Source organism: Sciurus vulgaris (genome assembly GCF_902686455.1).
Source record: "Sciurus vulgaris genome assembly, chromosome: 17".
Taxonomy (NCBI): Eukaryota; Metazoa; Chordata; class Mammalia; order Rodentia; family Sciuridae; genus Sciurus; species Sciurus vulgaris.
Window position 1 is genome coordinate 51,298,146 of NC_136478.1, and position 27,069 is coordinate 51,325,214.

General features: G+C 52.9%; 2 protein-coding genes across 7 annotated transcripts; one reads left to right on the top strand and one right to left on the bottom strand.

The window, feature by feature from the left end:
• The first annotated feature begins 352 nt into the window (after positions 1–352).
• On the top strand, positions 353–15,127 carry EGLN2 (egl-9 family hypoxia inducible factor 2). Of its 6 annotated transcripts, none has more exons than XM_079118407.1 (10): positions 353–458; positions 1,429–2,505; positions 7,018–7,137; positions 7,553–7,689; positions 7,906–7,973; positions 8,311–8,557; positions 9,127–9,232; positions 11,116–11,277; positions 11,596–12,182; positions 12,414–15,127. In XM_079118407.1, the coding sequence occupies exons 2-6, from the start codon at positions 1,657–1,659 to the stop codon at positions 8,364–8,366; spliced, it is 1,230 nt and encodes a 409-aa protein (XP_078974533.1). In that variant the 5' UTR covers positions 353–458; positions 1,429–1,656; the 3' UTR covers positions 8,367–8,557; positions 9,127–9,232; positions 11,116–11,277; positions 11,596–12,182; positions 12,414–15,127. The 6 variants fall into 6 exon arrangements, with proteins under 6 accessions (XP_078974533.1, XP_078974534.1, XP_078974532.1 ...); XM_079118408.1 differs by having other exon boundaries at positions 12,458–15,127; XM_079118406.1 differs by having other exon boundaries at positions 11,596–11,696; positions 12,021–15,127.
• LOC306648497 (uncharacterized protein) lies at positions 8,987–26,840 on the bottom strand. Its single transcript, XM_079118692.1, has 20 exons — positions 26,700–26,840; positions 25,810–26,014; positions 25,569–25,731; positions 22,912–23,061; positions 18,992–19,152; positions 18,501–18,677; positions 17,964–18,105; positions 17,116–17,303; positions 16,419–16,560; positions 15,282–15,458; positions 12,922–13,001; positions 12,490–12,711; positions 12,049–12,211; positions 11,123–11,272; positions 10,780–10,940; positions 10,423–10,599; positions 10,196–10,337; positions 9,918–10,105; positions 9,293–9,440; positions 8,987–9,213 (listed from the first exon to the last, which is right to left on the bottom strand). Exons 2-20 carry the CDS (start codon positions 25,978–25,980, stop codon positions 9,032–9,034), a joined length of 3,084 nt encoding a protein of 1,027 aa, XP_078974818.1. The 5' UTR covers positions 25,981–26,014; positions 26,700–26,840; the 3' UTR covers positions 8,987–9,031.
• Positions 26,841–27,069: the final 229 nt, after the last annotated feature.

Here is a 27,069-nt window from a genome sequence, read left to right on the forward strand (position 1 = left end):
GTAAATGAGCTATTTGCATGCCGCTCCCCAACCCAGCTGCTCCTCTTCCCGCAATATTCTCAGCTCCGAGGGGTGGGCCCGTCCATGTAAATAATCTCATTTGCATGCCCCGCCCGCGATGCCGGTTTAACATGCACAGAAATGCCCCTTCCCTGATCCAGCCCGCTGACTGCATTACTCCTCCAGGGCGAAAGGGGCGAGGCAGAGAATGTAAATGAGCCTAGCGTCGGCGAACGGCCCACTTTTACTTTCTGGAGAGGGGTGTTCTGAATTTTTTCGCTCTGCCCCGCGGAGCTTGCGTCTGCGCACGCACCGTCTCCTTCGCCCGGGCGCGGTCACGTGCCCACCGGGCGAGACGGGGGCGGGGCGTCGCGGGTGGTGGGGGCGGGGTATGGCGTGCTGTGCAGCGCAGGGCGGCTGGCACAAACGGCGGCGCCGGGGTCGGAGGAAAAAACTCGGTGAGCGGAGCTCAGGAGAGGAAGGGAGAAGGGAGGAGAAGGAGCCGGAGTCAGGGCGTCGGCGCGCGCCGGGCTCGGTGTGGGGGCGCGCTCCGGACACGCGGTGGCGGGCCGTGGAGACCCCGGTAGCGGGGAGGGAGGCGGAGGGTGGGTGGGGGAGGAAACGCGCGCCGGGCACGTTGGGTACCGGCCGTTGTTGCGGGGAGCGGCGGGGAACGCGTCCAGGGGGACGGAGGGGAGGGGTACGGGGTCCGAGCGACTGCTGGGCCCTGCTTCCGGCACCCTCTGCGCCCCGAGGGCCCTCAGGGCTTGCACCCGAGGGGGTTGGGAGCAGGACTCTTCCCCCGTCCAGTTCCCAAGTGTGTAAAATCTTCTCCGTCTTTGCCTCTGTCGCTGTGGACCCTCATCGAGGCTCCCTCGCTCTGTCTCAGGACCTCCCTTCCGTCGGGGTGTGTGTCCGCCCCCAGCAGGCTTCCTCTTGGGCGCAGGTCGACCCCACCACCTCGTTCTGTCTGGTCGTCTCAGGCCTTCCCAGCTTCCCTCCGGTCTGTTTTTCTGCCTCTGGACTCCCCCTTTTCCTTGCCTGTTGGTCCCCTTAACTCCGAGTTTATCTAGATCCCCTACTCTGTTTCCGTAGACCCCTTCATTTTGTGTCTCTCCAGAGCTTCCAGGCAGATCCCTCCTACTCCCCCTCCACCATTCCTATTCTATCCCGGGCCCCCTCCCTCTTCTCTAATTGTGGATGCTCTTCCTCCCCCACTCCTCCCACTGCCTTCCTCTCTGGGTCATCTACACTGACTCTGGCCTCTCACTGTTCTTTTCCCCAACTTGACCTCAAATTGGGGGGTGGTTTCTGCATAGCCACGTCTTTTGGTATCTTCTTTATTAGTGCCCTTGCCATTTCCATCCTTCCCCAGTCTACTTGCTACTAACTTCTCTCATGTCCTTTTTTCTCTCCCTCTCTCTCCAGCCACCCTGACGTGTCCCTTCCCAAGCCTCTAGGGACAACAGAGGACTTGGGGGACCACCGAGCACCCCCAGGGCACAAGAGGAGCCTCTACTGCCTGCCCTGCCTCACCCTGCCCCACACCAGGCCCAGGGGCCCCCATCTGCATCAAGTGGAGGAGGAGGCGGAGGAGGGTGGCACCATGGGCCCGGGCCGTGCCCTCCATGCCCTGGGGATGAAGACACTGCTGCCATGGACAGCCCGTGCCAGCCGCAGCCCCTGAGTCAGGCTCTCCCTCAGTTGTCGGGGTCTGTGTCAGAGCCCTTGGAGCCCAGCCGGGTCAGGATGGGGGTAGAGAGTTACCTGCCCTGTTCTCTGCTACCCTCTTACCATCGTCCAGGAGCACCTGTTGAGGCCTCGGCAGGGAGTGGGACCCCCAGAGCCACAGCCACCTCCACCACTGCCAGTCCTCTGCAGGAGGGCTTTGGTGGACATGACGGTGGTGAGCTGTGGCCGCTACAGAGTGAAGGTGCTGCGGCGCTGGTCACCAAGGAGTGTCAGCGACTGGCAGCCCAGGGAGCCCGACCTGAGGCCCCAAAACGGAAATGGGCAGAGGATGGTGGGGATGCCCCTTCGCCAAGCAAGCGACCCTGGGCCAGGCAAGAGAACCAGGAGGCAAAGGAGGAGGATGTCAGGGGCTGTGGCAATGGCAGTGGCAGTGGCAGCGGCAGCGGTGAGGCAAGTGCTAGGATGAGGGAAGAGGCCCTGCCCTCCACACCGGAACGCCTGGCCCTGGACTACATTGTGCCTTGCATGCGGTACTATGGCATCTGCGTCAAGGACAATTTCTTGGGGCCAACGCTGGGTGGCCGTGTGCTGGCCGAGGTGGAGGCCCTGAAGTGGGGTGGGCGCCTGCGTGATGGGCAGCTAGTGAGCCAGCGGGCAATCCCACCGCGCAGCATCCGTGGGGACCAGATTGCCTGGGTGGAAGGCCACGAGCCAGGCTGTCGGAGCATCGGTGCCCTCATGTCCCATGTGGATGCTGTAATCCGCCACTGTGCTGGGCGGCTGGGCAGCTACGTCATCAATGGGCGCACCAAGGTAAGGCTAGTTGGGAGCCTTCTGTGGAGGAACTTGATGCCACTTTTGTTTGTTGAATGCCTAACGCTGTGGCAAGGAGTGGGGTTTGGAGACAGGCTTCTGGGGTCCCAGTAGGGTTTAGGCAGCTGTAGCAGAAGGGACATACTATGGGGAGGACTCCAGGGGAAGGGATCTGTCTTCCCTGTGGGGGCTTGACTTGTGCACTTACAAACCAGGGGTCTGACCTAGAGCCACAGTGGTTCTTGATGTTCCTGGAGTCCTCTTGGAGAACCCAGTGAGAGTGGCTGACACTCATGACCTCATACCTGTGCTTGGGCCCTGATGGGGTTCCTGGCCCTTAGCATCTAACTGTGGGTCTCAGGCTGAAAATAGTCAATGTAGACAGCCCCACATTTCTGCTTCTAGTCTTCTCTGTCCTCATCCTTCCCTGTTGCCCTGTCTGCTCATCTGTCCCTTTGTGGCCCCTCTTGTCCATCCTGTCTCCCAGGTGGTAATACCTGAAGACAGAGCTGAAGGGTGGTGGTGGCAGTGGTAAGCTGAACCCCTGGCCGAGGAGGGGCTCTGCCCGCCATTCTGAGAGCCTGCCCTGGGCTCCGTTATGCCCTGTGAGCCTACTGCTTCGAGGACTGCTTTCTGCAGGTGGCATTGGGTGACTGCATGCTGGCCCAGGTGCAGCTCCTGTTACCATCTTTCCCACCCCTCCCTGTCCTAGTTTCTGTCCTTCATCCCTCTGTCCATTGTGTCACTTCACACTTGTATGTCTCTGGTCTCTTTCCTTGACTCTGTCCTTACGTGTCTTTTCTTGGTCCCTTTTTCTTGCTGCAGTATAGTAGTTCTCTATCTCTCTTTGGAGTCTGAGCCTTTTTGAGAATCTGCCAAAAGCCACAGATCCTCCCTTAAGAAAAGTGCACATTTGGTTGGAGTTTGTGGGCAGCTGTCAGGTCCTCATGGGCCTCTAGCTGCTCATTCAAGAAACAGGGGTCAGGAGCCCTGCACAGACAATGGTCTGTAGGGCTTTTCTGGCGTGGTGACATGATCATTCTCTCCATGGAAGGGTATGAGGGCCCTGGCCTTGAGTTCAAGGCTTGGTGTGTTTGGACAAGGCCTATAGGGAGTGCTCGCTGCTCAGCACCAGCAAATCCTGGCCGATGGCACGGACTGTGTTCTGCCCTGTGAGCGGGAGGCTGTGGTCCTTGTGTCCCCTCTCTGCTCTCATGTCCCTTTTTGGGTTCTGCCTCTGTGGCTTTCCTCTCGTGCTAGAGCTGGCGCAGGGTCCAGGGCTCCCCCGGGGCTCAGGCTTATTTCCTCCCCACCCCAGCTGGAACTTGTCCTACTTCCCTCTCCCTCCCGTTACTTGATAGCTGGAGAGCCAGACCGGCCCCTCCCTGGGCTTGGCTCCTGTGCAGACCAGATCAGTGTGGCCTCCTGTCTCAGCAGCTTCACTCTGGTGTCAGCCCTTCTTGCAGCAGGGAAGTCGGGGAGACCAGGAGGGCTGAATGGCCTAGGGTGGGACCCTGCTCCATGCTTTAGCTTACTCATCCACAGAATAGTCCCCAGGTAGTTGGTGGCAGTGTGGGAGAGAGGGTTGAGGGAACAGGTTGCTTTCTCTTTGCCTGTGAAACTCATCTGGATGTGTTTGGGGATGGGACCTGAGCTAGGATTAAGGAAGAGGAAGTTGTTGGACTTTTTAAAGCTTTAGGTGACCCTTATTCCTGGGGAGGTAAGAACAGGCCATGCTGGTGGGGAAGGAAGGGGAGGAGCCAGCCTGTTGCCTCCAAAGGGCCATGTCGGGGCTCCCTTCCCTGTGCTCTGGAGTGAGCCTGTGGGGTCCTCAGGTGGGTGGAGGCAGTGGGAACATGGATCACCAGTGTGGCTACAACCAGCTCCCCTGTCATTCCTGCTCCCCTGTCATTCCTGAGTAGAGCTCCTTCGTCGTCCTACCTTGCCTCCTCTCCCTGGTCCTGCTGCTCGGTGGACCTGCAGCTGGGAGAGAGCTGACTTCTGCCGGCATCAAGGGGACCCCAGGGAAGGTCTAGCTGGCTTTTATTTGCCCGTTAAAGAGCAGCGTGGAGGTGGGCCAGCTGTCATTGGCTAGGTCCGTTGCTTTGGACTGTGTGTGTGTATGGGTCTGTCTGTCCAGTGGTTGTAGGGCTCTTGTCATCAGTAGCCTTTAACTCTTTAGTGTCCTGGCTCTGATCACACCTGCCCACCCTGAGATGGGAAAGGTGGAGAGCAAGTTTCCTTGCCCTCCATCTGTTGTCCTTGTGGGTGAGGCTTTCCCTCTTGAGGATAGGATTCAAGGGAGTGTTCTCAGTCAGCAGAAGCAGCATGAGGCACTCGGGAGGCAGGCCTGGCCCCAGGGGCCCAATGGGGCTGCTTTTCAGATCAGTACTAGGTAGACAGGAACCTGTGCTGACTTCATGTTGAGAGGAGTGGAATGGACAGTCAGCTGGAGTACTTAAGGTGACAACCCGGGTCTTCAGTAACAAGGACCAGCCGGGGAAAAGTACTCTGGACAGGTATACAGGCCTGCTTGGGGCAGAGAATGGTGATGTGGAGGTCATAATTGGGAATTTGTCTTTCTCAGAGGGCAAAGGAGAGCTGGGGAAAAGGGTCTTTGCTGTGTGGGGAAGAGGGTATGGCTCTGTCTCCCCCATCCACCCCTGTGCAGAGCCTGTATGAGCTCCAGCTGGATTCCCAACTGGGCAGGCCTTGTCCATCTCTAATCAGTGACTCACGATTCCAAGCCACCAGGGCCATGGCCATGGCCATGGCCATATTCTTTCCTGCCAGTGAGTGGTTGCTTATGGTGTCATCCTATCTGCAGGGAGGAAGCAGCACAAAGAGAATTCTCTTTGTGGGTGCAGGGGCCAGGGTTTTCCTGGGGGCCTCGCTCACTGTTGTACCCTGGTACTGCCTGAGAGAAGGTTGGCTGTCCACCGCTGGGAGCCTTAGGTGGTGGTAGCCCTCCTGCCTCCTTCCCAGGGCAGCATTTGTGGTGGATCAGGTGCACATGTTCGATACAGAGAGTTTAACATCCACACATCCAGGTGAGCCCTGGGAATATTTGATTGAGATGGGGTCCTTGGAGGAGGACGAGGGATTGAGTTGATCTGGTCTATTATGGAGTGCTTGGCAAACCTGTTTGGCAGATCTATTTGATTGTGAATGTTTACCTCAGGGTTGTCCTTCCGGGTGAGGTCTGTAGGTGTAGCTGAGTATTGGTGGGGTTCCCTAGCCAGCAGAATTGTCCCTGGGTGGTGGGGTCAAGACACATGGTGTGACCTGGAAGAAGCCGCAGGGTCTTGTATTAGCTAGTCCTCCTGTTTGCTTAAAACCTCCTTCAGCTCTCCCAGTGGGTTTGGGTAGAGGGTGGGGGCAGGGACTTTTTTTTTTTTTTTTTTTAAAGAACTAAATACTCTTTAGTTCTTCCATCATGTGGCAGGCACGGTCTGAGTGTCTTCCTAGACATTTGCTACCTTATTCAATTCCCACAACAACCTGTGAAGTCAGCTTCATTCCTAGGCTGTGTAACCTTAGTCACTTACCTTCCTGAAGTAGCCTGTGTGGCAGCACTGAGACTTGAACGTGGGAATTGGGTCTGTGGAAGTTGCAGGGCCCTTTCCTTTACATCACACTCACCTGTTAGCTCCTTGGTGACAAAGATCCCAGGGTGCTGGCTACAGCATGGTGAGGCCTGGACAAGGGGAGTGGTAGCCCTCAGGCAGAAGCAAGAACTCTGTGGCTAGACCTATAACCTCAGTAACCAAGACCCAGGTCAAGTACTGACTGTTAGATCTGTGGTGGTCTGGAACTTCCAAAGCTACGTTTGCAGAGGGTTTAATGCTGTTGCTGGAAACAAGGTGTTGATTGGTTCCATTTTACAGTTGAGGTAGTTGAGGCCCATTCGGTGATGGGACTTTCCAGGGTTACCTAGCAAGTTTGGAGTTGGAATTAGGTCTCACTTTCCTTCAGATTCAAGGTTTTAGTTCCTGTTCAGATGTATGGAAGAGATCACTTAGCCAGATTCTTTGTAGTGAAGGGCAGTGGTTCTCAGTGTCACTGTATGTTAGAATTTCCCATCTCAGACCAAACCCATCAAAACTTCTGAAGTAAGGGGGACCTGGGCCTCCGAGTCTCAAGGCCTCTGGGGTGGCCTAGGGCTGTGAGGCCATGTTTGGGCACACCTGAAAATGAAAATATTGAAATGTCTGAGGTAGGGTTAGAGTATCTTTAAGAAGTTATACCACAGTTACTTACTGAGCTCCATCTGGGAGCCACATCCTGGAGGGGTGTGGTGGGGGAGGGGGCTGTTGAGGCCCAGGAACTGAGGTTTCTGATGGACTTGGGGATGGGAGTCTTGGTGGAAATAGAAGAGAGTCCTTGGAACCCCGGACACTCAAGGAATCCAGGGGAAGCTAGGAGCAGGAATGGTGTGAACAGGGAGTAATGGCTGCTTCTCAAGATGTCCCTGTCTAGTCTCAGTAAACCATCTCCCTCCATCTCTGCCAGGCCATGGTGGCGTGTTATCCAGGCAATGGACTGGGGTACGTGAGGCACGTTGACAATCCCCATGGCGATGGTCGTTGCATCACCTGTATCTATTACCTGAACCAGAACTGGGATGTTAAGGTAGGGTGTGGCAGTGGGGCGCCTTCCCTACCATGCTTTCCACTCCATTCCACTCCCAGCTCGGATTGTAGCCTTCTGTTTCGGCTTCAGGGGTGGTACAGCCCATGGGCTCTTCCTGGGAATAGCACCTCCTTCCCTAGCTAACTGTGTGGTGGGAACTCCCCCCGCTTTCCGGGAATGGTGCTGTCTGCCCAGCCCCACCCAACCTTGTCATGAGCCCTCACCCCCTTTTCCTGTCTTTAGTAGCTTCCTGCCCATCTCCATGGAGATGCAGACTCTGGGCTGTCACTCATTTTAAGAGCCTGAGTGGTGGGAGTGATATGTGCTGGCACTGCGCCCCCTTGTGGGCACCCAGGTGCAGTGCAAGGCAGAGGCTTCAGGTTGAACCAGCCAGCCTCATCCTCTCCTCCCCCAGGTGCATGGTGGCCTGCTGCAGATCTTTCCCGAGGGCAGGCCTGTGGTAGCCAACATCGAGCCTCTCTTTGATCGGTTGCTCATTTTCTGGTCTGATCGTCGGAACCCCCACGAGGTGAAACCAGCCTATGCCACCAGGTATGATCCTTTCTTCTGGGGATGTACCTAATGTTCCACCTGTACTCCCTTTGTGCTAGTCTTCTCAGTCCCTCAAAGGGACTTGGGAGTGATAAAATGCTGAGAGAGGTCCTGGGTGGGAATAGAAGCAGGTGGCTCAAAAGGGTGGACTCCAGCATCACTAGATGTGGTGACTGGAATGGGAAGAAAACTGATCTCAATTGCCCTGGTCCCCAGGTACGCCATCACTGTCTGGTATTTTGATGCCAAGGAGCGGGCAGCAGCCAAAGACAAGTATCAGCTAGGTATCTGCTTCCTCTTCCCTCATGTCCTTCTTGTTCCCTGTGCCCTGCTGGCCTCAAGCCACCCATATGCCTCATCAGAGTTTTTTGTTGTTGGTGGTGGTGGTGATGCATGGGATAGAACCCATGCCTGGTCACTAAGCTACACCCCCCGCCCCCTCATCAGTGTCTTAAAAGTGCCACCACTCATTCTTCCTCATCCCTCCTTAGCTCTCCTTCCTAGTAACCCCAGCATGTGCCTGATTTCTTTCTGATCCTCTCCCCGTCTTCCAGGGTGTCCCTCCGCCTCTTTGACTCCTCCCTGATGCCTCACATTGTCTTATCCCCCTGTCACCCTCAGCATCTGGACAGAAAGGTGTCCAAGTACCTGTGTCACAGTCAACCACGCCCACCTAGTGGCCGGCCTTCGAGCTGCATGGAGGACAGCTCACCCGACTTCAGGAGAGCCTGGGCCCCACGGCAGCCCACAATCTTAGTGCCTGCTCTTCCCTGCCACTGCTGCTGCTTCTGGCTTGCCTCTGTCCTGCCGGGCATGGATGGCTCTGTATCGCTGAGGACCAAGGAGGAGGAGTGATCTCTGCTGCTCTGTGAGGGGAGCTGGGGCTGTGATCGGGGCAGTGGCCAGCTTTGGGGGCTATTACTGAAGCTGGGGACCTGTGTCCTGCCCTGCGTGGTCATTACCCCACTGGGTGTGGAGAGCTGGGAGGAGGCAGGATTTGGGGTTGAGGTGAGTCATGGCCTCTTGCTGGAAAAGGTTTGTGGGGTGGGGTGTACCCAGTTCCCCCATTCCTCCAGCCTGGAATGTGAAGTGACTCCCCAATCCCTTTGGCCATGGCACCTTTTGGACTGGGCTGCCGCTGCTTGGGCAGGATATGGTGCCAGGAGGAGCATGGGTATGAAAGTCCTGTCAGCCGAGAAATAAATAAAAATTTACCTCAGAGCTGCAAACGTCTGACTCCCCTCATAATGAGAACTTCTCCTTCTGCAATTTGGGGTCTTTATTGACCATGGTGGGGAAAGAGATGTGAGGACCAGTGAGGCCAGGGTGATGGAATCCGCCTTCAGCGTGCCATCAGGCGGAGCTGAAAAGCTGGGGGGACGTTGCCCAGACCAGTGCACTGTGGGGTGAGGTCGATGTTGCTGGGGCTCTCCACAGGGAGCAGGTGGAACTTCTGCAGGATGGCCGTAAGGAAGAGGAAGATCTCTGAGCGGGCAAGGCCTGCGCCCAGGCACATACGCTTTCCTGGGGACATGGGTGCATGGTGAGCATCACATGCTCCCTAGGGCCTGTCCAGGCTGGTCCCCTCTTGGCCCATACCCACCCAGACCTGGGGCAAAGGGCATGAAGGCCTCATTGCTCTGGAACTCTCCCCTTTCATCCAGGAAGTTGGTGGGGTTGAAACAGTCAGGGTCCTTGAATTGGGTGGGGTCCCGATGTGCAGAAACAAGCAGGGGAATCACCATGGTGCCCTAGAGGGTACACACCACAGGTTACCAGCCACATTAGCTACTGCCTTTGCCTCATCCAAGACCCTTTTGCACCCTGCCCCTGCTGGGGTAGAACCTAGGCCTCATGCATGCTGGGCAAGTACTCTACCACAGCTGTATGCATTCCCAGTCCCCAAAAGACCCTTTTAATTTTTCTTTTTGAGATGGGGTCTCCCTGTGTTGCCAAGGCTGGCCTCAGATCCCACCTCAGCCTCTAGATTAGCTGGGACTACCGGTACAGGCCACTGTGCCTGGCCCAAGGCTGGTTTTTAAAAGCCCACTGGGGAGCTGGGAATGTGACTCTGCTAGAGCACTTGCTGGCACTCGCGAGTCCCTGGGTTCAGTCCCAGCACCAACATGTCGTTCTTCTGCCCTCTGAAGACAGTCACTCCCTCTGTAGTCTAGGACAGGTGCTCACCCTGCTCAGGCCTGTACAGAATCCCCAGACTCCATCCTTACCTTGGGCAGAAAGTGGCTCCGGAGGTGGGTGTCCCGGGTGAGAGCACGAGGCAGCCCCAGGGGCAGCACGCTGATGAAGCGCTGAATCTCGTGTAGCACTGCATTGGTGTAGGGCAGACGCACCCGGTCCTCCAGGCACGGGGCTCGGGCCCGACCTACCACAGCGTCCAGCTCTGCCTGTACTTGGGCTGGGCAGGAGTCTGTGAGACACACTACCCAGGCCCAGAGCCAGCCCCCCAAACCCACCTTCTCATATTGGGTGTCTACAGCTCACAGACCTGCCACCTCTGGGTACTTGAGCAGAATGAGGAGCCCATAGCGCAGGGTGGTGCTAGTGGTCTCTGTGCCACCAAAGAAAAGGTTGTGGGTTGTCATCACCAATGTTTCCTCCTGGAAATGACTTTCTGGGTCCTGCTGTTCCTGTGGGCATAGATGAGTGCTGTCTCAAGTCAGACATCTGCTAGTGGGTCCTGTCGATAGGGTTTAGGGCAGCAGGGGCCAGCACCTTATCCATCTGGTCAAGGAAGCAATCAATGAAATCATGGGGCTCCCCAAACTTCCTTGTCTCCTGATGCTGCTGGATTTGCTCAGAGATAAAGGTTCGAAGCTCTTCGAAGTTTTGGAAGATTTGGTGGTGGGGGCCAGGAAGCCAGTCCAGGAGGGAGGGGAAAATGTTGTACACCTGGGAAGACAGTGCTCAGTAGGACTTTGGACAAGGCCACTAGGCCTCACTTTCTTCTCTGGGGAGATTGGACCAGGACTTTGATACCAGTTTGTAAGTTTCTAGGACTCTTCCAAGAACCTGACTCCCATTGTAATGATCCATTGTAGGGTAGGATATGTTCTAGGGGCACACTCTTACCTCCCCCCATCTGGAACTCATGATTCTGAAGTTGTCATTGAAGAGCTCCAGGAGCCTCAGGAACTCTGGGTCCTCATAGCCGTAGCGCTTTCCAAAGACCGCAGAACAGATGACGTTGGATACTGCGTTATCCAGTAGCCGCTGGGGGTCCAATGGGGTTCCTGGCGTTGAATGGGAAGAACCATGGGGCATAATGCTGTGGTGGGGCCACGAGCTAGCTAGCTCCTTGGGCTTGCAGGAGCTCCCTGGACTTGATCTACCCAAACATCTTCCCTAGCCTTCTTGGCAGTCCATTGGCCACCCCCATATCCAGGCCCTTCTGCTTTTTCCTGTCAGGCCCCACCATTGGTGGCTTGAAATTCGCCAAGCAGGCAAGCCGCCTCCTCCATGATGTGCTCCTCGATGGATCGTGTACCCATCCCGAACTCCTTCAGCGTGCCAAGGGCAAAATTGCGCAACGTTCGCCATCGTGGTCCGTTGGAAAACACTATGCCTAAGGTGAAGACAGAAAAGGGGGAGGTGGCCGGGTGTGATGTAGCCCGGTAATCCCGACTCAGGAAACGGGCAGGAGTATCACAGGTTAGAGGCCAGCCTGAGCAATTTATTGAGACTCTTACTCGAAATTTTAAAAAGGGATGGGGGTGAAGCTCAGTGGTAGGATGCCCCTGCGTCCAATCTCCAGTATTACCAAAAAATGGGAGGCGGGGAGGGTGGTGGCCACGCCCCATTTAGGAAGCGCCAGGTCACTAGCTACACCCCTTTTGGGGCCTCCAATCCTCGTAATACTTCATGGTTCCCCCACCCCTCCCCGTATAGGAATCGAACCCAGGGCCTCGTGTACTTGACTTGCTGCCTTAGCTTCCTGAGTGGCTGGGGTTCCAGGCGTGCATCTCAGCGACAGTTTTTTGTGGAGCTAGGTATGGAACCCAAGGCCTCACATATGCTAGGAGAGCACTTTGCACTGGGCTACACCGCCAGGTCTTGCTCTACTCCTGTATCAGATCACTCAGTTGTCAACCTTACGGGCTTTATTCACATATTGACCCCACCTCTACTGGTCTGGATCCTTGATCTGGGTTTGCTCTTCTCTCCCTTCTGCATGATGAACCTAGATTGGGCCCCTGCACTGTAGCTGTGCCCCACCCTGTTTTCACTGTTCCCGCTGGTTACGGTTGTTCTCTATTGGCCCCCGCCCCTATTGCCCGGTTCCACCCTTTATCCACCCCAACTGGCTGGTCCAGGTCTTCACTTCCACCCCTTGGGCCTCACCGTTTCCGCGAGTGAAGCGTTGGAAGACTGGCATGGCTCCACGGCCAGAGAAGGTGTCCGCCTGTAGCACTAATGCATCCCGCAGCGCTGCGTAGCCACACAGCACCACAGCAGGGCGCGGGCCCAGCCACACGGTGAATATTGGACCCCAGTTGCGGGAAAGCTGCGAGGAGTCAGTGCTCAGGGGACATGCTCCAGGTTCCTGGTCCTCTCCCTCCACCAAGACCCCAGAGTCCCCATTTCCCTCCCTCAGACCCAGAAGTTCCAGCCCCTCATTCTGCGGGTCCAGGAGTTCAGTTCCCTAGCTCCTTCCTCCCTCGGACCCAAGAGTCTAGGTCCCCAACCCCTAAGCTGTCTTCATTCAGTCAAGCAGGAGTTGGAACCCTCAATCCCATCTCCAACAGTCCAGAATTCTGTTTCACCACCCACTGTCTGGGCTACCTTCATGAGCGCCCGGTCCAGACCTCCGAACTCCAGCTGCAGCAAGTTCCCCAGCAACCCAAGCGGCGTGGGTCCAGGGGGTAAGCTGCTCCGCATTTGAGCTCCTCGGATGCTTGCCCACCAGGCCAGCGCCAGCACCAGGAGTGATAGCAGCAATGTCGTGACTCCAGTGATCAGCATGCCTGAGACCCTTGAAGCCTGCCTCTGCCTGAGTTCCTTGCGCTGTTAGATTGGCACGGGTTTGGGGTTGGGACAAGGGTGGAGATCCCATGGAGGAGGGGCAAGTGTCTGCTGGGCTGTTCTTTCTAAAGATTTCCCAATCCCCAGCCTCCACTCCGCCCCCACCCCCAGCCGTTAGCACTGGCACTTCTGTGTCCTGGCTCTTGCTGGCGCGTGTGTCTGCCTCAGTCTGCCACTCTCAATTCAACACACCTGGCCAAGTGCATCCTCTTGAGCCTCTGCCACCTTTGGACCCATTTTTCTTGGCCTGTGGATGTGTACACCTTGACCACCTCTGGACCAGTGCCCCTGAATGCTGTACACTGTACCTCTTATTGCTTAATACACTCTTGAATCAAAATAGGTTTCTAAAGTCATTCTTGGTAATGTTTCCATTTACTTAACACTTCTTTGCCTTGTGTCTGTGATTTTCAGGGACTCACTCTTGAGCCCTTGTCACTTCTATAGCTCTTGGAAGTCTGTATGTTGTACTTATCCCCTTGATGGTCATTTGAATCCTGGTGTCCATCAGCCTGGAACTTCTGTGCCTATCACTGTGACTTCTGGATGCCTTTTCATATGTCTACCCCTTTGTACCCCTACCTGTGTCCTACTGAGAACTCCTGCCATGGTGATTCTCAAGGCTCTGCCCCCCAAATGTCCTGCGACACTACTGCTGCGCTCCTTGGTGTCCATCTCCCAATCCCTCAGCAGACGTCACTATTTGAGGCCAGGCCGTGAAGGCCGGCAAACTTAACCCGCATCTTCTCCCTCCTGTAGGGGCAGGGGCTGGAGGGGTCTGACTCAAGCCTGCATGAGTCAGGGGTGGGAATGGGGTTGAATTAGTACTTGGGACAGGCTGTTCCAGAATGTGGTGCACCTTCCCACACCTCTCTGTCTTGCCAGAACCAGCCTTCCTGCCTGGCACAGGGCCCAGGCCTTGGAGGAGTAAATGGGGAAGCCTGCAGAGGCTGAGCCTGGAGTTGTGTCTGGGATTGTCTCTCAGCATCTCTGTCTTTGTTTCATCTCTCAGTGTCGCCTTCACTCAGTCTGTCTGTTCCCTTGCTCATCTTTCTGTCTTTCTGCCTCTATCTGCTTCTCTATCCCTTCCCTATTCATGTCTGGGAGCTCTCTCTCTCTCTAGTGTTTGTCTATTTCTCTCTCTGTATCTCTCTGGTTGGTCTTGACCTCACTCCACTGTCTCTGCCTCTGTGTGTTGAGGGGCAAGATTCCTGCTCAGAGGTGCTAGTTCCACTAATGGCTGGGGTACATCTGCATGCATGGGTCCTCTGTGTTAGGTCTTTGGCTTTTCTCTACCCCCTTTATTTCCCTCTTTCAATTCTGTTGGGTTGCCCCTGGAATGCCAGCTCCTCAAGACAGGATTCTATCTTCACTTCTGTGCCCTAAAATAGTGCTCGGAACATACCAGGTGCCCAGGAAATGTGCTGAATGAATATGGCCTCTCTTACTTTCTGGTTTAGAATCTCCTCGTCTTCCCTCTCCCTGGGCCTCTCTTTTTTCTCACTGCCTCTCTCTGTCGTCCTCTCACTTTCTCTCTGTCTCACTCCCAGTCTTAGTTTTTCAGGGCGTCTCTCCATCTTCTCAGTATCTCCATGTGTTTCTCTTTGCCGGCTCTCCATCCTTCTGACTCTCTCCATCTTTCCCTCTGTGTCTTTGTCCCTGATTGTACTCTGGGTGGACTCTGTGTCCACCTGTGTGGATTAAAGAGCTGATACCACATGCGGTATGATGTGTTCTGCACAACATGTCCCAACTTCAGGATGACCTTTGATGGTAAGATTTTTATTTTTGTACTGGGGATTAAACCCAGGGTGGCTCTACGACTGAGATACACCCCCAGCCCTTTTTATTTTTATTTATTTATTTATTTGGGTGCTGGAGATCGAACCCAGGGCCTTGTGCTTACAAGGCAAGCGCTCTACTGGCTGAGCTATCTCGCCAGCCCCCTTTTTATTTTTTTGAGACAGGGTTTCACTAAGTTGCCAAGCCTGGCCTCCCTTTTGGTTCTCTTGCCTCAGTCACCTGTCTGGCTGGGATAACAGACTTGTGCCACCACTCCTGGCTGTAAGATTTCTCTTTTTGCCAGTAGTGGGAATTAAAACCAAGGTCCTGTGTACACTAGGCAAGCACTCTCACCTCTGAATGACTTTTGGGAAGACATCATTCAGAACAGGGCCTCCTAGATTCTGCCCTCCTCTGGCTCAATGTAGTTTGTGATGCCTGCTCAGCAAGAAAAAACTTTAATTCAGGATACGTAGGTATGACTAACAAAGATAATTTTGTAGGAAACGATACAAAAACCAGAAAGGGCACATCATAGAACAAGTTCTTTGGGTACGAGACATACAATACATCCATTCCTAATGTCTTTGTGCGCAGGTGGGTTTAAAATAAGAGTGAGTGACTGGCATGTAAGCAGGCCCAGGGTACAGGGAAGAGAACGTGGCAGCGAGACAGATGGGTGACCGACAGCGAACAGAAAACGATCCGAGAAACTCCTGGGCACGGGCCTGGAAGCTTAGAGGCTTGTCTAGAAGAGGCAAGGCGTCAGCGCGCGCGCAGGCGCAGCTGGAAAGGCCGTGGCAAATTGCCCAGACCCGAACCCAGCGGGGTCAGGTCGATGTCCTCGGGTTCCCCCAGCGGCTGCAACGAGAAGCTCTGTAGGATGGCGGTGAGGTAGAGGAAGAGCTCCATGCGCGCCAGCGATTCACCGAGACACAGTCGGCGCCCTGCGGTGGTGGGGAGGAGCGTGAGATAAGGGGGTCAGGGGCTGCGCCCCACAATTCTGGAGGAAAACATGAGGACATGAAGATAGCGATTGAGGACATCACAGACCCATGCAGCTAACAGTTGGGGAAAGATGCCTTAGGTAAACCTCAAAGCGGAATGAACGGTTCAATACAAGTGCAGCCTCCTGGGTTCAGATTCCGCTCTGTTAAGGCTGGTCTTATGCTCTTGGAATGCCACAATATCTGGGTATTTGAAATGGGGATGATACTAGTAGCTTATGAGGTTGTTGTGAATGGTAAGTATAGGTATAGCGGTATAGCAATGAGAACATAATGCTCAATGTAAACAAAAACAAACCCCAAAACCCCTCAGTGTAACTCTTACTATGTGCCATGCACTCTCCAAGCTTTATACTGTTCTTAATTAATTCAATCCTCCTAACAACTCCAAGAGGTAGGGCTTAATATTATCTGCATTTTATAGAAACGGAAATTGAGGTACAGAGAAGTTTATAACGTATCCAAGGTCACACAGCTAGGAGGTGACCAGAACTGGGATGCAAACCCTGTGCCGTCTGACTGCGAAGCTCATTCACTTCCCTTACAACTATTCTCAGAGGCAGTATCTGGCACACAGTAGGCAATATGGTAATTTATCTATTATCACCCTTCCCCCTTTTTTCCTGTTACTGAATAAAGAAATTTTTTTTCCCTCTGCAGGTAGAGCCAAGAAAAACTGGAACCATTTCAACTGCGCCACCTAGTGGAGAGGCTGACAAATGACCACTCCCAAATTAATCTGTCTCCCCACTTCCCTGCAACAGATTTTTGTGGTTATAGGAGCAACTTTATGGGAAGGAATAAGTGTGTCTGTGCAGCCAAATCTGAGGATGGGTTGGATAAAGGAGAGGCTTTGGAGAGTTTAATTAGGACTAGGGCTTAAAAGTCTCTGGCCCTTACCAGCTGAAAAGGGCATGAAGGCAGGGCTCTTCTTGAAAGACTGATTGTCATCTAGAAAATGCTCTGGGTTGAACTCCTGGGGTTTCAAGAACTGGCTGGGATCGTAGTGCACCGTGTTAAGGAGAGTGATGACATCTGTGTCCTGTGTGGGGAAGAAGGTAGAGTTAGTGGAATAGAAGAGCTGGGAGGTTTCCAAACTGGGGTTTCCATTCCCTATAGGACTAGAAGTCCTGGGGACTGGAAAAAGGGGTGGAATAGGGCGTAGTCAGTGATGACTGCTGGAAGCTGAGTTGCTAGGGTCTGGGAAAGGAATGTGCATTGCACCCCCCTCCATCCCCCTTGTGAAAGCAGATGTAGGATTTCTGCGAAGGTGAGAGGTCTCAGAGGGCAGTATTTGGCTACGGGGATCCTCAGGATGAAGTCCTACACTCGGGAGATTCTTGAGAGGGGTCTTGTGATAGGGAAGGGGTGTGAGGTTCAGGAAGGGGTCCAGTCCACTATGGTGTGGGATCCGGGGCCTGGGAAGGGGCTGAAGTTCTGGATTTATAATCTCAAATATCTTTCGCTAGGGCTTGGGATACCAGTTGCTAAGGCTTGGGGAGTTCGCTGCCAGCGCCTAAGGGACCTCTTGCTGGTTGCAAGAATGAGATGCCTCTTCCTAGGTTGCTCAAGGTCGTTTGCCAGGTGCCTAGCACACCTTAGGTATCAGGAAGCCGCGGAAAGCCGTGTCCCGAATGACGCGGTGTGGCAAGTTCATCGGGATGACATCTGCGAAACGTTGCACCTCGTGTATCACTGCATCTGTATACGGCATGGCTGCGCGGTCCTCCAGCGAGGGCAGCCGGGAACGCCCCACCACGCGGTCAATCTCCTCCTGCACGCGGGCTGGAGGTGTAGGGGAAGACAGTGGAGATGGTATCCGTAGGCGCGACTAAGCTGGGAAATGGCATGCGCGCGGAGTCTGTTCAAATCCCCCCAGCGCGAGCCCCGCTCACTGCAGAGGGGCGTGTAAAGATTAGCCAGACCCTCCAAGGGAGGGCAAAACGTCAGTTGGCGCAAGGGCTCCAGAGGGTGGGGTTATGTGCGCAGAGGTTCAGGGATCCCAGTAGCTCAGGTCCCTGATGGGATTTCGTTAGGGGCGTCAAGGACCTGGCTGGCTGACTGTTGGATCCAGTGGGTCGGCTGTGCTCGGGGCTGGAGTTCAGGGGAGGGGATACATCATCCAGGGGAGGGGCTTGAGGAGGTGGAATGGCAGACTGTGTGGGCAGGTAAGACAGTGTAGGAGGTGTTGGGGTCTTGGACAAGCCAAGTAGCAGGGGCTGGAGGCTCTGGGAGGGACTTAAAGGAGAAACGCAGAGGCTGGATGTGAGCGGTGCAGGCAGGGTCACAACTAAGCGAGAGGGATCTGGGAGAAGATCGGGTGCGCTGTGTGGACCCTAAGGGACATGTGGGTGGCGTTAGGCTCTATCCGATCTGCTGGGTCGGGCCGGTCTGCCGGACAGCGCAGTGTGGGCGGGCCTCAGGGTGAGGTAGCTGCAGGCGCACCTTGAATTTTGGGGTATTTCATGAGGGCGAGGAAGGCGTGGCGCAGCGTGGTGCCCACGGTCTCTGTGCCTCCGAAGAGCAGGTTTTGTGTGGTCATCAGCAGGCTATCCATATGGAAGTGGCTCAGCGGGTTCTGTTTCTCCTACCCGGGTTGAGGAGTTGGGATGTGAACAGGGACCAGATGCAAACCGCGGGCTCAAAATCCGTGCGACCCGTTTACCCCACACTCGTGCAACTGATACTGGATGCCAGTTCGGTCCCTCCTCTGTTTAACTTCCTTTCCTCAGGGGAGCTGGGGAGCGTGGAAGGGCGGGATAGGGGAAAATCTCTGCCGCAGGGCGGACGAATCTTAGCACTTTAACAATTACTTAAAGAGCTGATAATTGGCGGTGTCCCTGGGAAACTACCCAGAGCGGCCAGGTGCCCCAGCTTCTCCCGGAAAAAGTTCCCAAGTCCTGCCCCATCTGGGATACCTGTGAGTTTGAGGCAGGAGGCATTCAGGTCAGGCCAGAGGTGGGATTTCCAGACAGGGCTTACCTGTGCTATCTTGGTGAGGAAGCAATCTATGAAGTCCCGGGGAGAGCTGGGGTCTAGGGTGGCCTGGTGATCGCGAACGCTGCGGGCGATGAGCTTTCTCAGGTTCCCGAAGTTCTGGAAGATGCGTTGGTGCGGCCCAGGCACCCAGTCCAGGATGCTCGGGAAGAGGTTGTATAGCTGGAGAGCGGGCAGGGTACGTGTTGGGGGGCAAGTAGGGTAAGGCAAGTGAATCCGGTAGGCAAGGACTGGGTCTTAAAGGGCAGCCAAGTTCTGGAGAGGCGGGAGGGGAGTGGGACTGAGGGGCAGCCGTTAGGGGCTGGGTGCCTATGAGAAGCGGTGGAGGGGGATGAGCGTGGCCCTGTAACTCAGGGGCGGAGTCAGAGGGAAAGCGCCCGGACAGGGGGCCAGGTGACGTCTCATCCCGATGTGTCGCTGGACCCTGTGGACCCTCCCCCTCGACCCCGTTTCCCGTTAGACTCAGTCTTGCTGACCTCGCCCCAGGGGCTGCTCATGATTTGAAAGTTGTCGTTGATGACGCGGATGATGGTGAGCAGACGCTCATCGTCGTAGTCAAAGCGGTTGCCAAAGATCACCGAACAGATAATGTTGGACACCGAGCGGCTCAGCATGAACAGGGGATTGAAGGGCTCACCTTGAGGTCAAGCGGGAGAATGGGTCAGTTGCCCAGCTCTGGAGACTCAAATGCAGCCAGACCATGCGCAGCCACAGCTCTAATTTGCACGGCATCTGACCCAACCATGATACCATCGGGCAGCGAGAACCTGAGCCTCAGTTTTCACATCTATAAAATGGGAAGTCCTGCAGTACATCAACTACTACAATACCCAGCAACAGAACAGGCTATTCCTGGTGATACTACACCAAACACACAACACAGCACATGGCAATCATCAGGCATCACAGAAAACATAGACTGCCACAAACACCTGATAAGTACAAGCACAATACATGCCAACACACACAAGTACACATGGCAACCTAACAGCTCGCTTAGAAACATTCCAAGACAGGGTAACAATATACTTACACATAATACCAGCACACAGCTAAATCTTCCTGTGACAAGATGCACAACAATAATACACAGTGACCCAGCAGACAGTACAGATCACAGGATGTGACATCATAGCATATACAACCAGGCAGCAGAAGAGATGACACACCATGCATAACAATACAACATCCTTGGCAGCACAGCAGATAACACTGCAATACCACCCTCAATCATGGCATGACAACACTACAGTCTTACCCAGAAACAACCCACAGAATCACTACACCTAACACCCAACAATCCGAAAATCAATCAGTCTACCGAAAACAATATTCAGGCAGCACATTTCAACAAAACAGCCAAGACACAATAGCACAGGCCAGAAAACCAGTACTGGGATTAAATAAACTTAGTTTGAATCCTGGATTGTCTTCTTAGTCTTGATGTGACCTGGGTCAACTGACTTCCTGTCTCTGAGCCTCTGTTTTCACATCTACAAAATGGGCTTGATTACAGTCCTCTCCTAATAAGTTAGTGACTGGGAAGTCCTTAGCTAAGGTCTGGCCCATTATGAGGCTGTGGTGCTGTGATTGATCGAATAATGACCACCCTGAAGATGTTCACATTCCTGTTCCTAGAATCCGTGAGTAGAAACTTACCTTACTTGGAAAAAAGGACTTTTTTTTTTTTTTTTTAAAGTGGTAATTGAATCTGTGGCACTTTATTACTGAGCCAAATCCCCAGCCCTTTTTATTTTGAGACAGAGGCCTTGCTAAGTTGCGAGGCTGACCTGACTCAGCCTCCCAAGTCACCTACACCTAACACCTAACTGCACCATAAATTAAGGATTTTGAGATGAGAAGATTACTCTGGATTGCCCAGGTGGGCCCAATGTTATTGTCAGGGTCCTTATAAGAGGGAAGGAGGTGGGTCTGAATAAATGAGGGTAATGTGATGAGAGAGAGAGATTGGAAGCTGTTACTACCTTTCATGGCTTAGCACATAGAGGAAGGATCCTAGTAATGCAGAAGCTAGAAAGGGCAAGGACACCAATTCTACCCTATGACTTCCTCAGGGAGTGCAGCCCTGCTACCCATTGTTTACTTTGGACCTACAGAAATAAAGAGAATGAATGTGTATTGTTTTAAGCCACTACATTTGTGGCAATTTGTTACAGCAGCAATAAGAAATTAATACAGAGCTGGGCATGGGTGGCCCACCTGTATTTCCAGCAACTCAGGAGGCTGAGGCAGGAGGATCTCCAGTTCAAAGCCAGGCTCAGCAATCTAGTGAGGCCCTAAGCAACTTAGTGAGACCTTGTCTGTAAATACCATATAAAAAGGACTAGGGACGTAGCTTAGTGGATAAGTGCCCCTGGGTCAATCCCTGATACTAAAAGGAAAAAAAAAAAAAAAAAAAAAGAAAAGAAAAAAGAATAAATTAATATGTCCTTAGCTAAGATCTGCTCTGGAGCAGGAGGAGAGAGGAGGGCAAGACAGGGCAGAAGGGAGGGTAGACATGAGCAAAGCAGGATATATGTATGTGTAGAAATGTAACAGTGGAACCCATCAATTTTTACAATGAATGTGTTAATAATTATAATAAAATAAGTTAATAAGGCAGCTATTATGATTTCACTTACATTGTAGCATTTCATTCCTTCACTATCACCTGCCACATTGTTATCATTTTTGCCAAAAGTTAGTAAGATTTGGAAATCAAGGGATATTGAGCATTCTGTGCCTCAGTTTTCTCTCCTATAAAATGGGGCTAATTATAAGAACTGCTTCCTAGGTTTGACTGATTTTTTTTTTTTCAGTACTGAGAATTGGCCCCAGTAATGTTCTACCCAGCCTTTTAAATTAAAAAGAAATTGTTTTGGTACTAGAGATTGAACCCAGGAGCACTTTACCACTGAATTAAGCCCCAGCCCCCCCCACCACCTCTTTTCTTTCTTCCTTCTTTCTTTCTTTCTTTCTTTCTTTCTTTCTTTCTTTCTTTCTTTCTTTCTTTCTTTCTTTCTATCTTTCTTTCTTTCTTTCTTTCTTTCTTTCTTTCTTTCTTTCTTTCTTTCTTTCTTTCTTTCTTTCTTTCTTCCTTCCTTCCTTCCTTCCTTCCTTTCTTTCTTTCTTTCCTTCTTTCCTTCTTTATTTTAATTTTGAGGCAGGTTCTCACTAGGTTGCTTAGGACCTTGCTAAGTTGCTGAGGCTGGCCTTGAACTTGCAATTCTCCTGCTTCAGGCTCCCGAGTCTCTGGGGTTACAGGTGTGCACCACCACACCAGGCTTTTTATAAAAAAGTTTCGAGACAAGTCTCACTGGATTGTACAGGCTGGTCTTGAACTTGAGATTCTCCTGTCTCAGTCTCCCTCCAGAGTAACTGGGATTACATTTGTGCACCATTGCACCTGACCCCTGGAGTGATTTTTCAAAGAGATGATATACAAAGTTCTTGCAAAAGTCCTGGCATATGGTGGGCCCCGTGTCAGTGTTGGTTATTTATGTTATTTTATTTATTTATATTTTTTGGGGTGCTGGGATGGAACACAGGGCATGATTGACAAGTGTGCTACCACACAGTGCTTGGTAAGCATTCAATAAATGACATTAGTGTGTTGAATATGGACTCAAATATCACACGAAGGTTTCAATCTTGGCTCCTTGGATTACTACCTTGGCTCCTCCAAGGTAGTTGCTTAACCTCTCTGTGCCTCCATTTCCTCCTCTGCAAAATGGATTGTTCTAAGGCTTATGTGTGAAAGTGTGCTAGCATAGGGTTCTGTATGTGATGAGTTTTTAAGAATGTCATCATCATCAACTACCAGGATTATACCAACCTCTGTGGGCTCAGGATAGCACAGAGAGACAGGGCAACGGAGCGGCCACCACATCTAGAGAATACACAGAGCCACAGGCAGACCCACTTCCAGTGGGTGCCGTGCTCATTGGGGGCCAAGTGAAGGAGCTTTATGTTCACATCACACTCTGGTACCTGACTGTTGGGAGAAATCCTAGTTCTTGGCTCGCAGCAGTTAATGACTCAAGTGTGTAAACTTGCAGAGAGCAGCACTCCGCTCTGACCACCTAGGAAAGTAAACAACTGCCCCAAATTGACCTAGTGTTACCAAGGGAACCTGTATGGGGCCTGGTGGTCTGATCCCCTGTGGCACATTGTGATTGGGCAAAAAGTTTATAAAATGTATGGTTTTTCCTGCAATAAATGAGTTTGCAGGCTGCTTGCCACAAGCCTGCTCCTACCCAACTCCTGGGGTTTGGGTCCTGACTCCGCGACTCTTACCTGCGCCTGAGCTAGCCTGACACACCCTGCACCTGGCAGCCTGCCCACTCGGTATGATGAACATGAATTAGGAGTGCAGACTGCATTCAGGAACCCTGACCTTCAGTTTTCCGCAGTTCTGCCAGCAGGAAGCTGCCTTCCTCCAGGATCCGCTCCTCGATGCTCCTCTTTCCCATCCCGAAGTTCCGTAGAATCTGGATAGAGAACCTCCTCAGGACCTTCCATCGTTCCCCATTGGAGAAGGCAATGCCTAGGGAGAAGAGGAATGGCCAGCTCAACTGATAACTCCAGGACGACTGTTAGCTTGGACAAGGTCCTTGTCACATGTTTGCCGCGAAGGGAGGCTGAGTTTAGAATTCCCCCTGCCCCTCCATCCAGCCCTCCCTGACCCTTCTGGCTGGGTCAGGTGCTTCCTTTGAACTTCCGTGGGGCATCCTGATCACTCTGCCTCTGTTTCATCACTGTCTGAGGATGAAGTTGTCTTCTTTGTTGAACTGGGAGGGCAGGACTGGGGCCTGTGTTAATCACCAGCACGTCCTTGACATTGCCCAGTGCAGACCTTGTTACATGGGTAGCACTGGCGATCGCTTATTGCTCATTGAATACACGAATAAGAGAAATAAGCAAGAACAGTAAACACTGGGGCACTGGAAACTCATCCCAAAACGAGCCTGAACTCTGGGCCTCTGCCTGGTCCTTGCAAGTCCTCTGGTCTTCCTAGAACACTCTACCCCTGGTCTTCTTCTGACTAGTCATCTTCATCTTTCAGGTCTCAGCTTTCTGGTTCTTTTCCTTTAGGAGGACCTCCCTGGCTCCTCTCTCCCTGGCTGGCTGAGGTACTTTCTGTGGGCTTCTCACAGCTCTGGCATCCTCTGATCTCCATTGTAGGATGTCATAGTTTAGCGATGGCCTGTGTTTTCTACTCGTCTGTAAGCTTCAGAGAACTCGATGTAAGGAAGAGAGAGAGAGAGAGAGAGAGAGAGAGAGAGAGAGAGAGAGAGAGAGAGAGAGAGACACAGACCCAGAGAGAGAGACCCTATAGTATATTTCTCTGCATTGTATGCACTATCTCATTTATTCTTTGTAACAGTCTTCTCTTGGTAGCAGACTGAGGATCAGAGAAGGGAGGCCACTTGCCCAAGGCTTGTACTCAGCTAGAAAGTAGCCCAACCCGGCTGTCACCTTGTGTGCTGTGTATTGTCTAATTGCATGGTGGCTATGTTTTAGTAACAAATCATATATGAATTCAGACATTTTCTGTGCAAAAATAGCAAGGTGACTTTCTCAAGTGCCCTGTCACCTCCTTGTATCTGGTGTACTCTGACAGGTAAATTTATAAGAACAAGGCCAAGCTGGATGCGGTGGGCCACACCTGTAATCCCAGCAGGTGTGGGAGGCTGAGGCAGGAGAATTACTAAGTTCAAAAACCAGCCTCTGCAACTTAAGGAGGCCCTAAGCAACTTAGCAAGACCCTGTCTCTAAATAAAAAGTAAAAAGGGCTGGGGATGTGGCTCAGTAGTTAACCCTGGGTTCAATCCCCCATTTAAACAAAAATCAAGCCCAGGGAAGGGAAATGAAGAGTAGAAAGTGTACTTAATACACGGCAGGTGTATTTTATCAGAGCTCTCTGATTCCAAGTTTGGGGCAGCTGGGAACCATCCTGTGCAGGGACCAGGGGGAACTTTGAGCATTCTTTGGGGCGGGGGGGGGGGGGGGCGCCTAGGATGCAAGCCTCCAGGACTCCTTCTCAATTGGAGCAGATTTTTTTCTGTCATTTTTTTGGGCCTTGTCACATAGTTTCCTTTTTTCTTTTTTTAATTGCTTATTTTTTGGTTCTGGGGATTGACTCCAGGGGTGCTTAATCACTGAGCCACACCCCCAACCATTTTATTTTTTATTTTAAGAAGGATCTTCCTAAGTTGCTCAGGGCCTCACTAAGTTGCTGAGGCTGGCTTTGGACTTGTGATCCTCCTGCCTCAGCCTCCTGAGCCACTGGAATCATAGGTACATACTACCACACCCAGCACATAGTTTCCTTTGAATCAGAGATTTGTGTTTAAAAAAAGAGGTTGAAAAACCACAAACCTAGGTGATTTCAAAGCCTAACAAGGGCAGAATATTGACACAGGAGAGGTTTGGAGAGAATGGTGTGGTTGTTGGTTTGGTGGGGATGGAGCTGGGCTTGGGTTGGGATGAAATTGACAAGGGCATATGAGGGGAGATGATAAAACTGATGATAAATGGGGTTCAAGGCTGGTGATGGGGATGGAGTTGGGTGGAAGGAGAAGGACCAGTAGACTGGTCATGAGTTAGAGCTCGGGGTCAGGTAGATCTATGATGGAGTTGGTTTTGGTGATGGTGGAGGGATGAAGGTTGGGGACAGGGACTGGGAATGGGGTTCATGGGGATTGGGACTGGAATGAGGTGGACCGTGGGGACTTGCCCAGATGACTTGGCTGCTTGACTATGTTGGAAACTAGGTGATGGGGTTTGGATAGCAAGAGAATGGGGCTGGGTTAGATGAAGATGGGGATTGGTATGGAGACACAATTCAAGATGGTGGTGGGATTTGGAGGTGGGGAAGGTGGGACAAACTTCACCCTAAAGAAGGACTGCCTGTCCCCATTCTATTGGGTGTCATCAGTGAGATCCGTGGCCCTGAGTGTCACCAAGATTAGCTTGAGAGTCTTTCACTCTTATTTCTTTCCTAAATGTGGAAGAGTTTGGGGGAGTGGAGGAGATGGGAAGCAGGCTTACCGTTGCCCTTAGTAAAGTTGAAAAAAACAGGGTATTCGCCTCGGCCGCTGAACTCCTCCCCTTGATCCACAAGGGCTTCCTTCACGGCTTGGTACCCACTGAGGACTACCACCCGCCTGGGCCCCAGGTACACTGTGTACACCGCGCCATACTTCTTGCTCAGCTGGGGTAGAAAACAGAGGTTATAGGAGGCTCTGGGGCTGTGGAACCCTTTCCCTCACCCAAGGTGAGGCCGCAGCACCTTGGTGAGGGAGGTCAGCAAGTCTCGGGAGCGAAGCTGCAGCAGGTTTCCCAAGAGCGGGAGGGGTCTGGGTCCTGGGGGCAGTTTTCCCTTGTCCCTTGAGCTGTGGGTCAGGAAGAGACAGACGAGAGCCAGGAGCAGGAGCAAGACGGCTGTGCTCATACTGTCCATGGTGAAGGCAGCCACCAATGTCCGGAGGGCAGAGCTAGGGAGAGAGTGGGGTCCCTTCACTCTTCATCTCCCTCTGGAATGCTCCTTCCCCAGGTCCTGGAAATGGGCCAGGTAGAGAAATGGAAGAAGGAAGAAAGAGAGCTAGGGAGAGATGAGGGATAAGAAGGAGAAAGAAAGGGGATGAAGATGGTCACAGAGACAAAACAGGGAGAGGGAGTTCATATACAGACAGACAACGAGAGAGACGGGTGGAGACGAGAGATACTGAGGGACACAAAAAGGTAGTGAGGGACACAGAAAAATAGAGTGTAATATCTGTATCTCCTTAGATGTCCATCTATCATCTATCAATCAATCAACCAACTATCTGTCAAGATTCTCTCACACAGAGACAGTGATAACGATGGAGATGCACTGGGAAAGAGAGAGCCAGCCGGACAGAACATCGCAGAAGGGGCTGACACAGACTAGAGGAAGAGGCAGGCTCAGAGGCACAGCTAGGGAAAGGCAGAGCCAGAGATGGAGAGAGAGATGTGCACTCACCAACAGGCAGAGATGGACCCCGCAAGACGGAAATGGGGGGAGGGGGGCACTCAGGAGAGAGCGCTACAGAGACACACAAGTAGACTCCCTAGAGGCTCCCAGTGTTAGAGACAGAGCAATGGAGCCAGTGAACTCTCTCTTGGGAGCCACGCTCTCCTCTTCTGTGTGCCCTTTACCTGTTGTGGGACAGCTGAGGCGTGTTCTCCAGCTCTGGGTGAGCTCGGAGGAGAAGCTTCTCTTAAGTTGCCTCTGTCCACACCCCTCCTTTGCTCCACCCCCTTCTCTCGTCCTCCTAGTGAGGTGAACTAATCCCTTCCCACCTTCCCACCATACCCTTCACGGGTTCCCAGGGCTCCTGGCCAGACAGTGTTGTCAGTGGGTGGGGGCTGCACCTCAGGAACCCTCCTTCACGTGCCAGGGCCTCCGGCCTGCAGGCTGACTTCAGCTCTCCTCATTGTGGCCAGTGGTGGTTGTTTGCCCTGGAATAGAGCAAAGGTTCTCTTCTGGGCCCAGTAGGGATGGGGTGAGGTTTCAGAGCTTTGGCAA

Coding starts and splice junctions, on each gene's coding strand:
- EGLN2 (XM_079118405.1), top strand. CDS start 1,657: ATGGACAGCCCGTGCCAGCCGCAGCCCCTGAGTCAGGCTCTCCCTCAG. Junction 2,506..7,017: donor TCATCAATGGGCGCACCAAG/GTAAGGCTAGTT, acceptor CATCTCTGCCAG/GCCATGGTGGCGTGTTATCC. Junction 7,138..7,552: donor ACCAGAACTGGGATGTTAAG/GTAGGGTGTGGC, acceptor CTCCTCCCCCAG/GTGCATGGTGGCCTGCTGCA.
- LOC306648497 (XM_079118692.1), bottom strand. CDS start 25,980: ATGGACAGTATGAGCACAGCCGTCTTGCTCCTGCTCCTGGCTCTCGTC. Junction 15,459..16,418: donor CTTCATGCCCTTTTCAGCTG/GTAAGGGCCAGA, acceptor CCACCACCGCAG/GGCGCCGACTGTGTCTCGGT. Junction 12,712..12,921: donor AAGAGGATGCACTTGGCCAG/GTGTGTTGAATT, acceptor CCAATCTAACAG/CGCAAGGAACTCAGGCAGAG.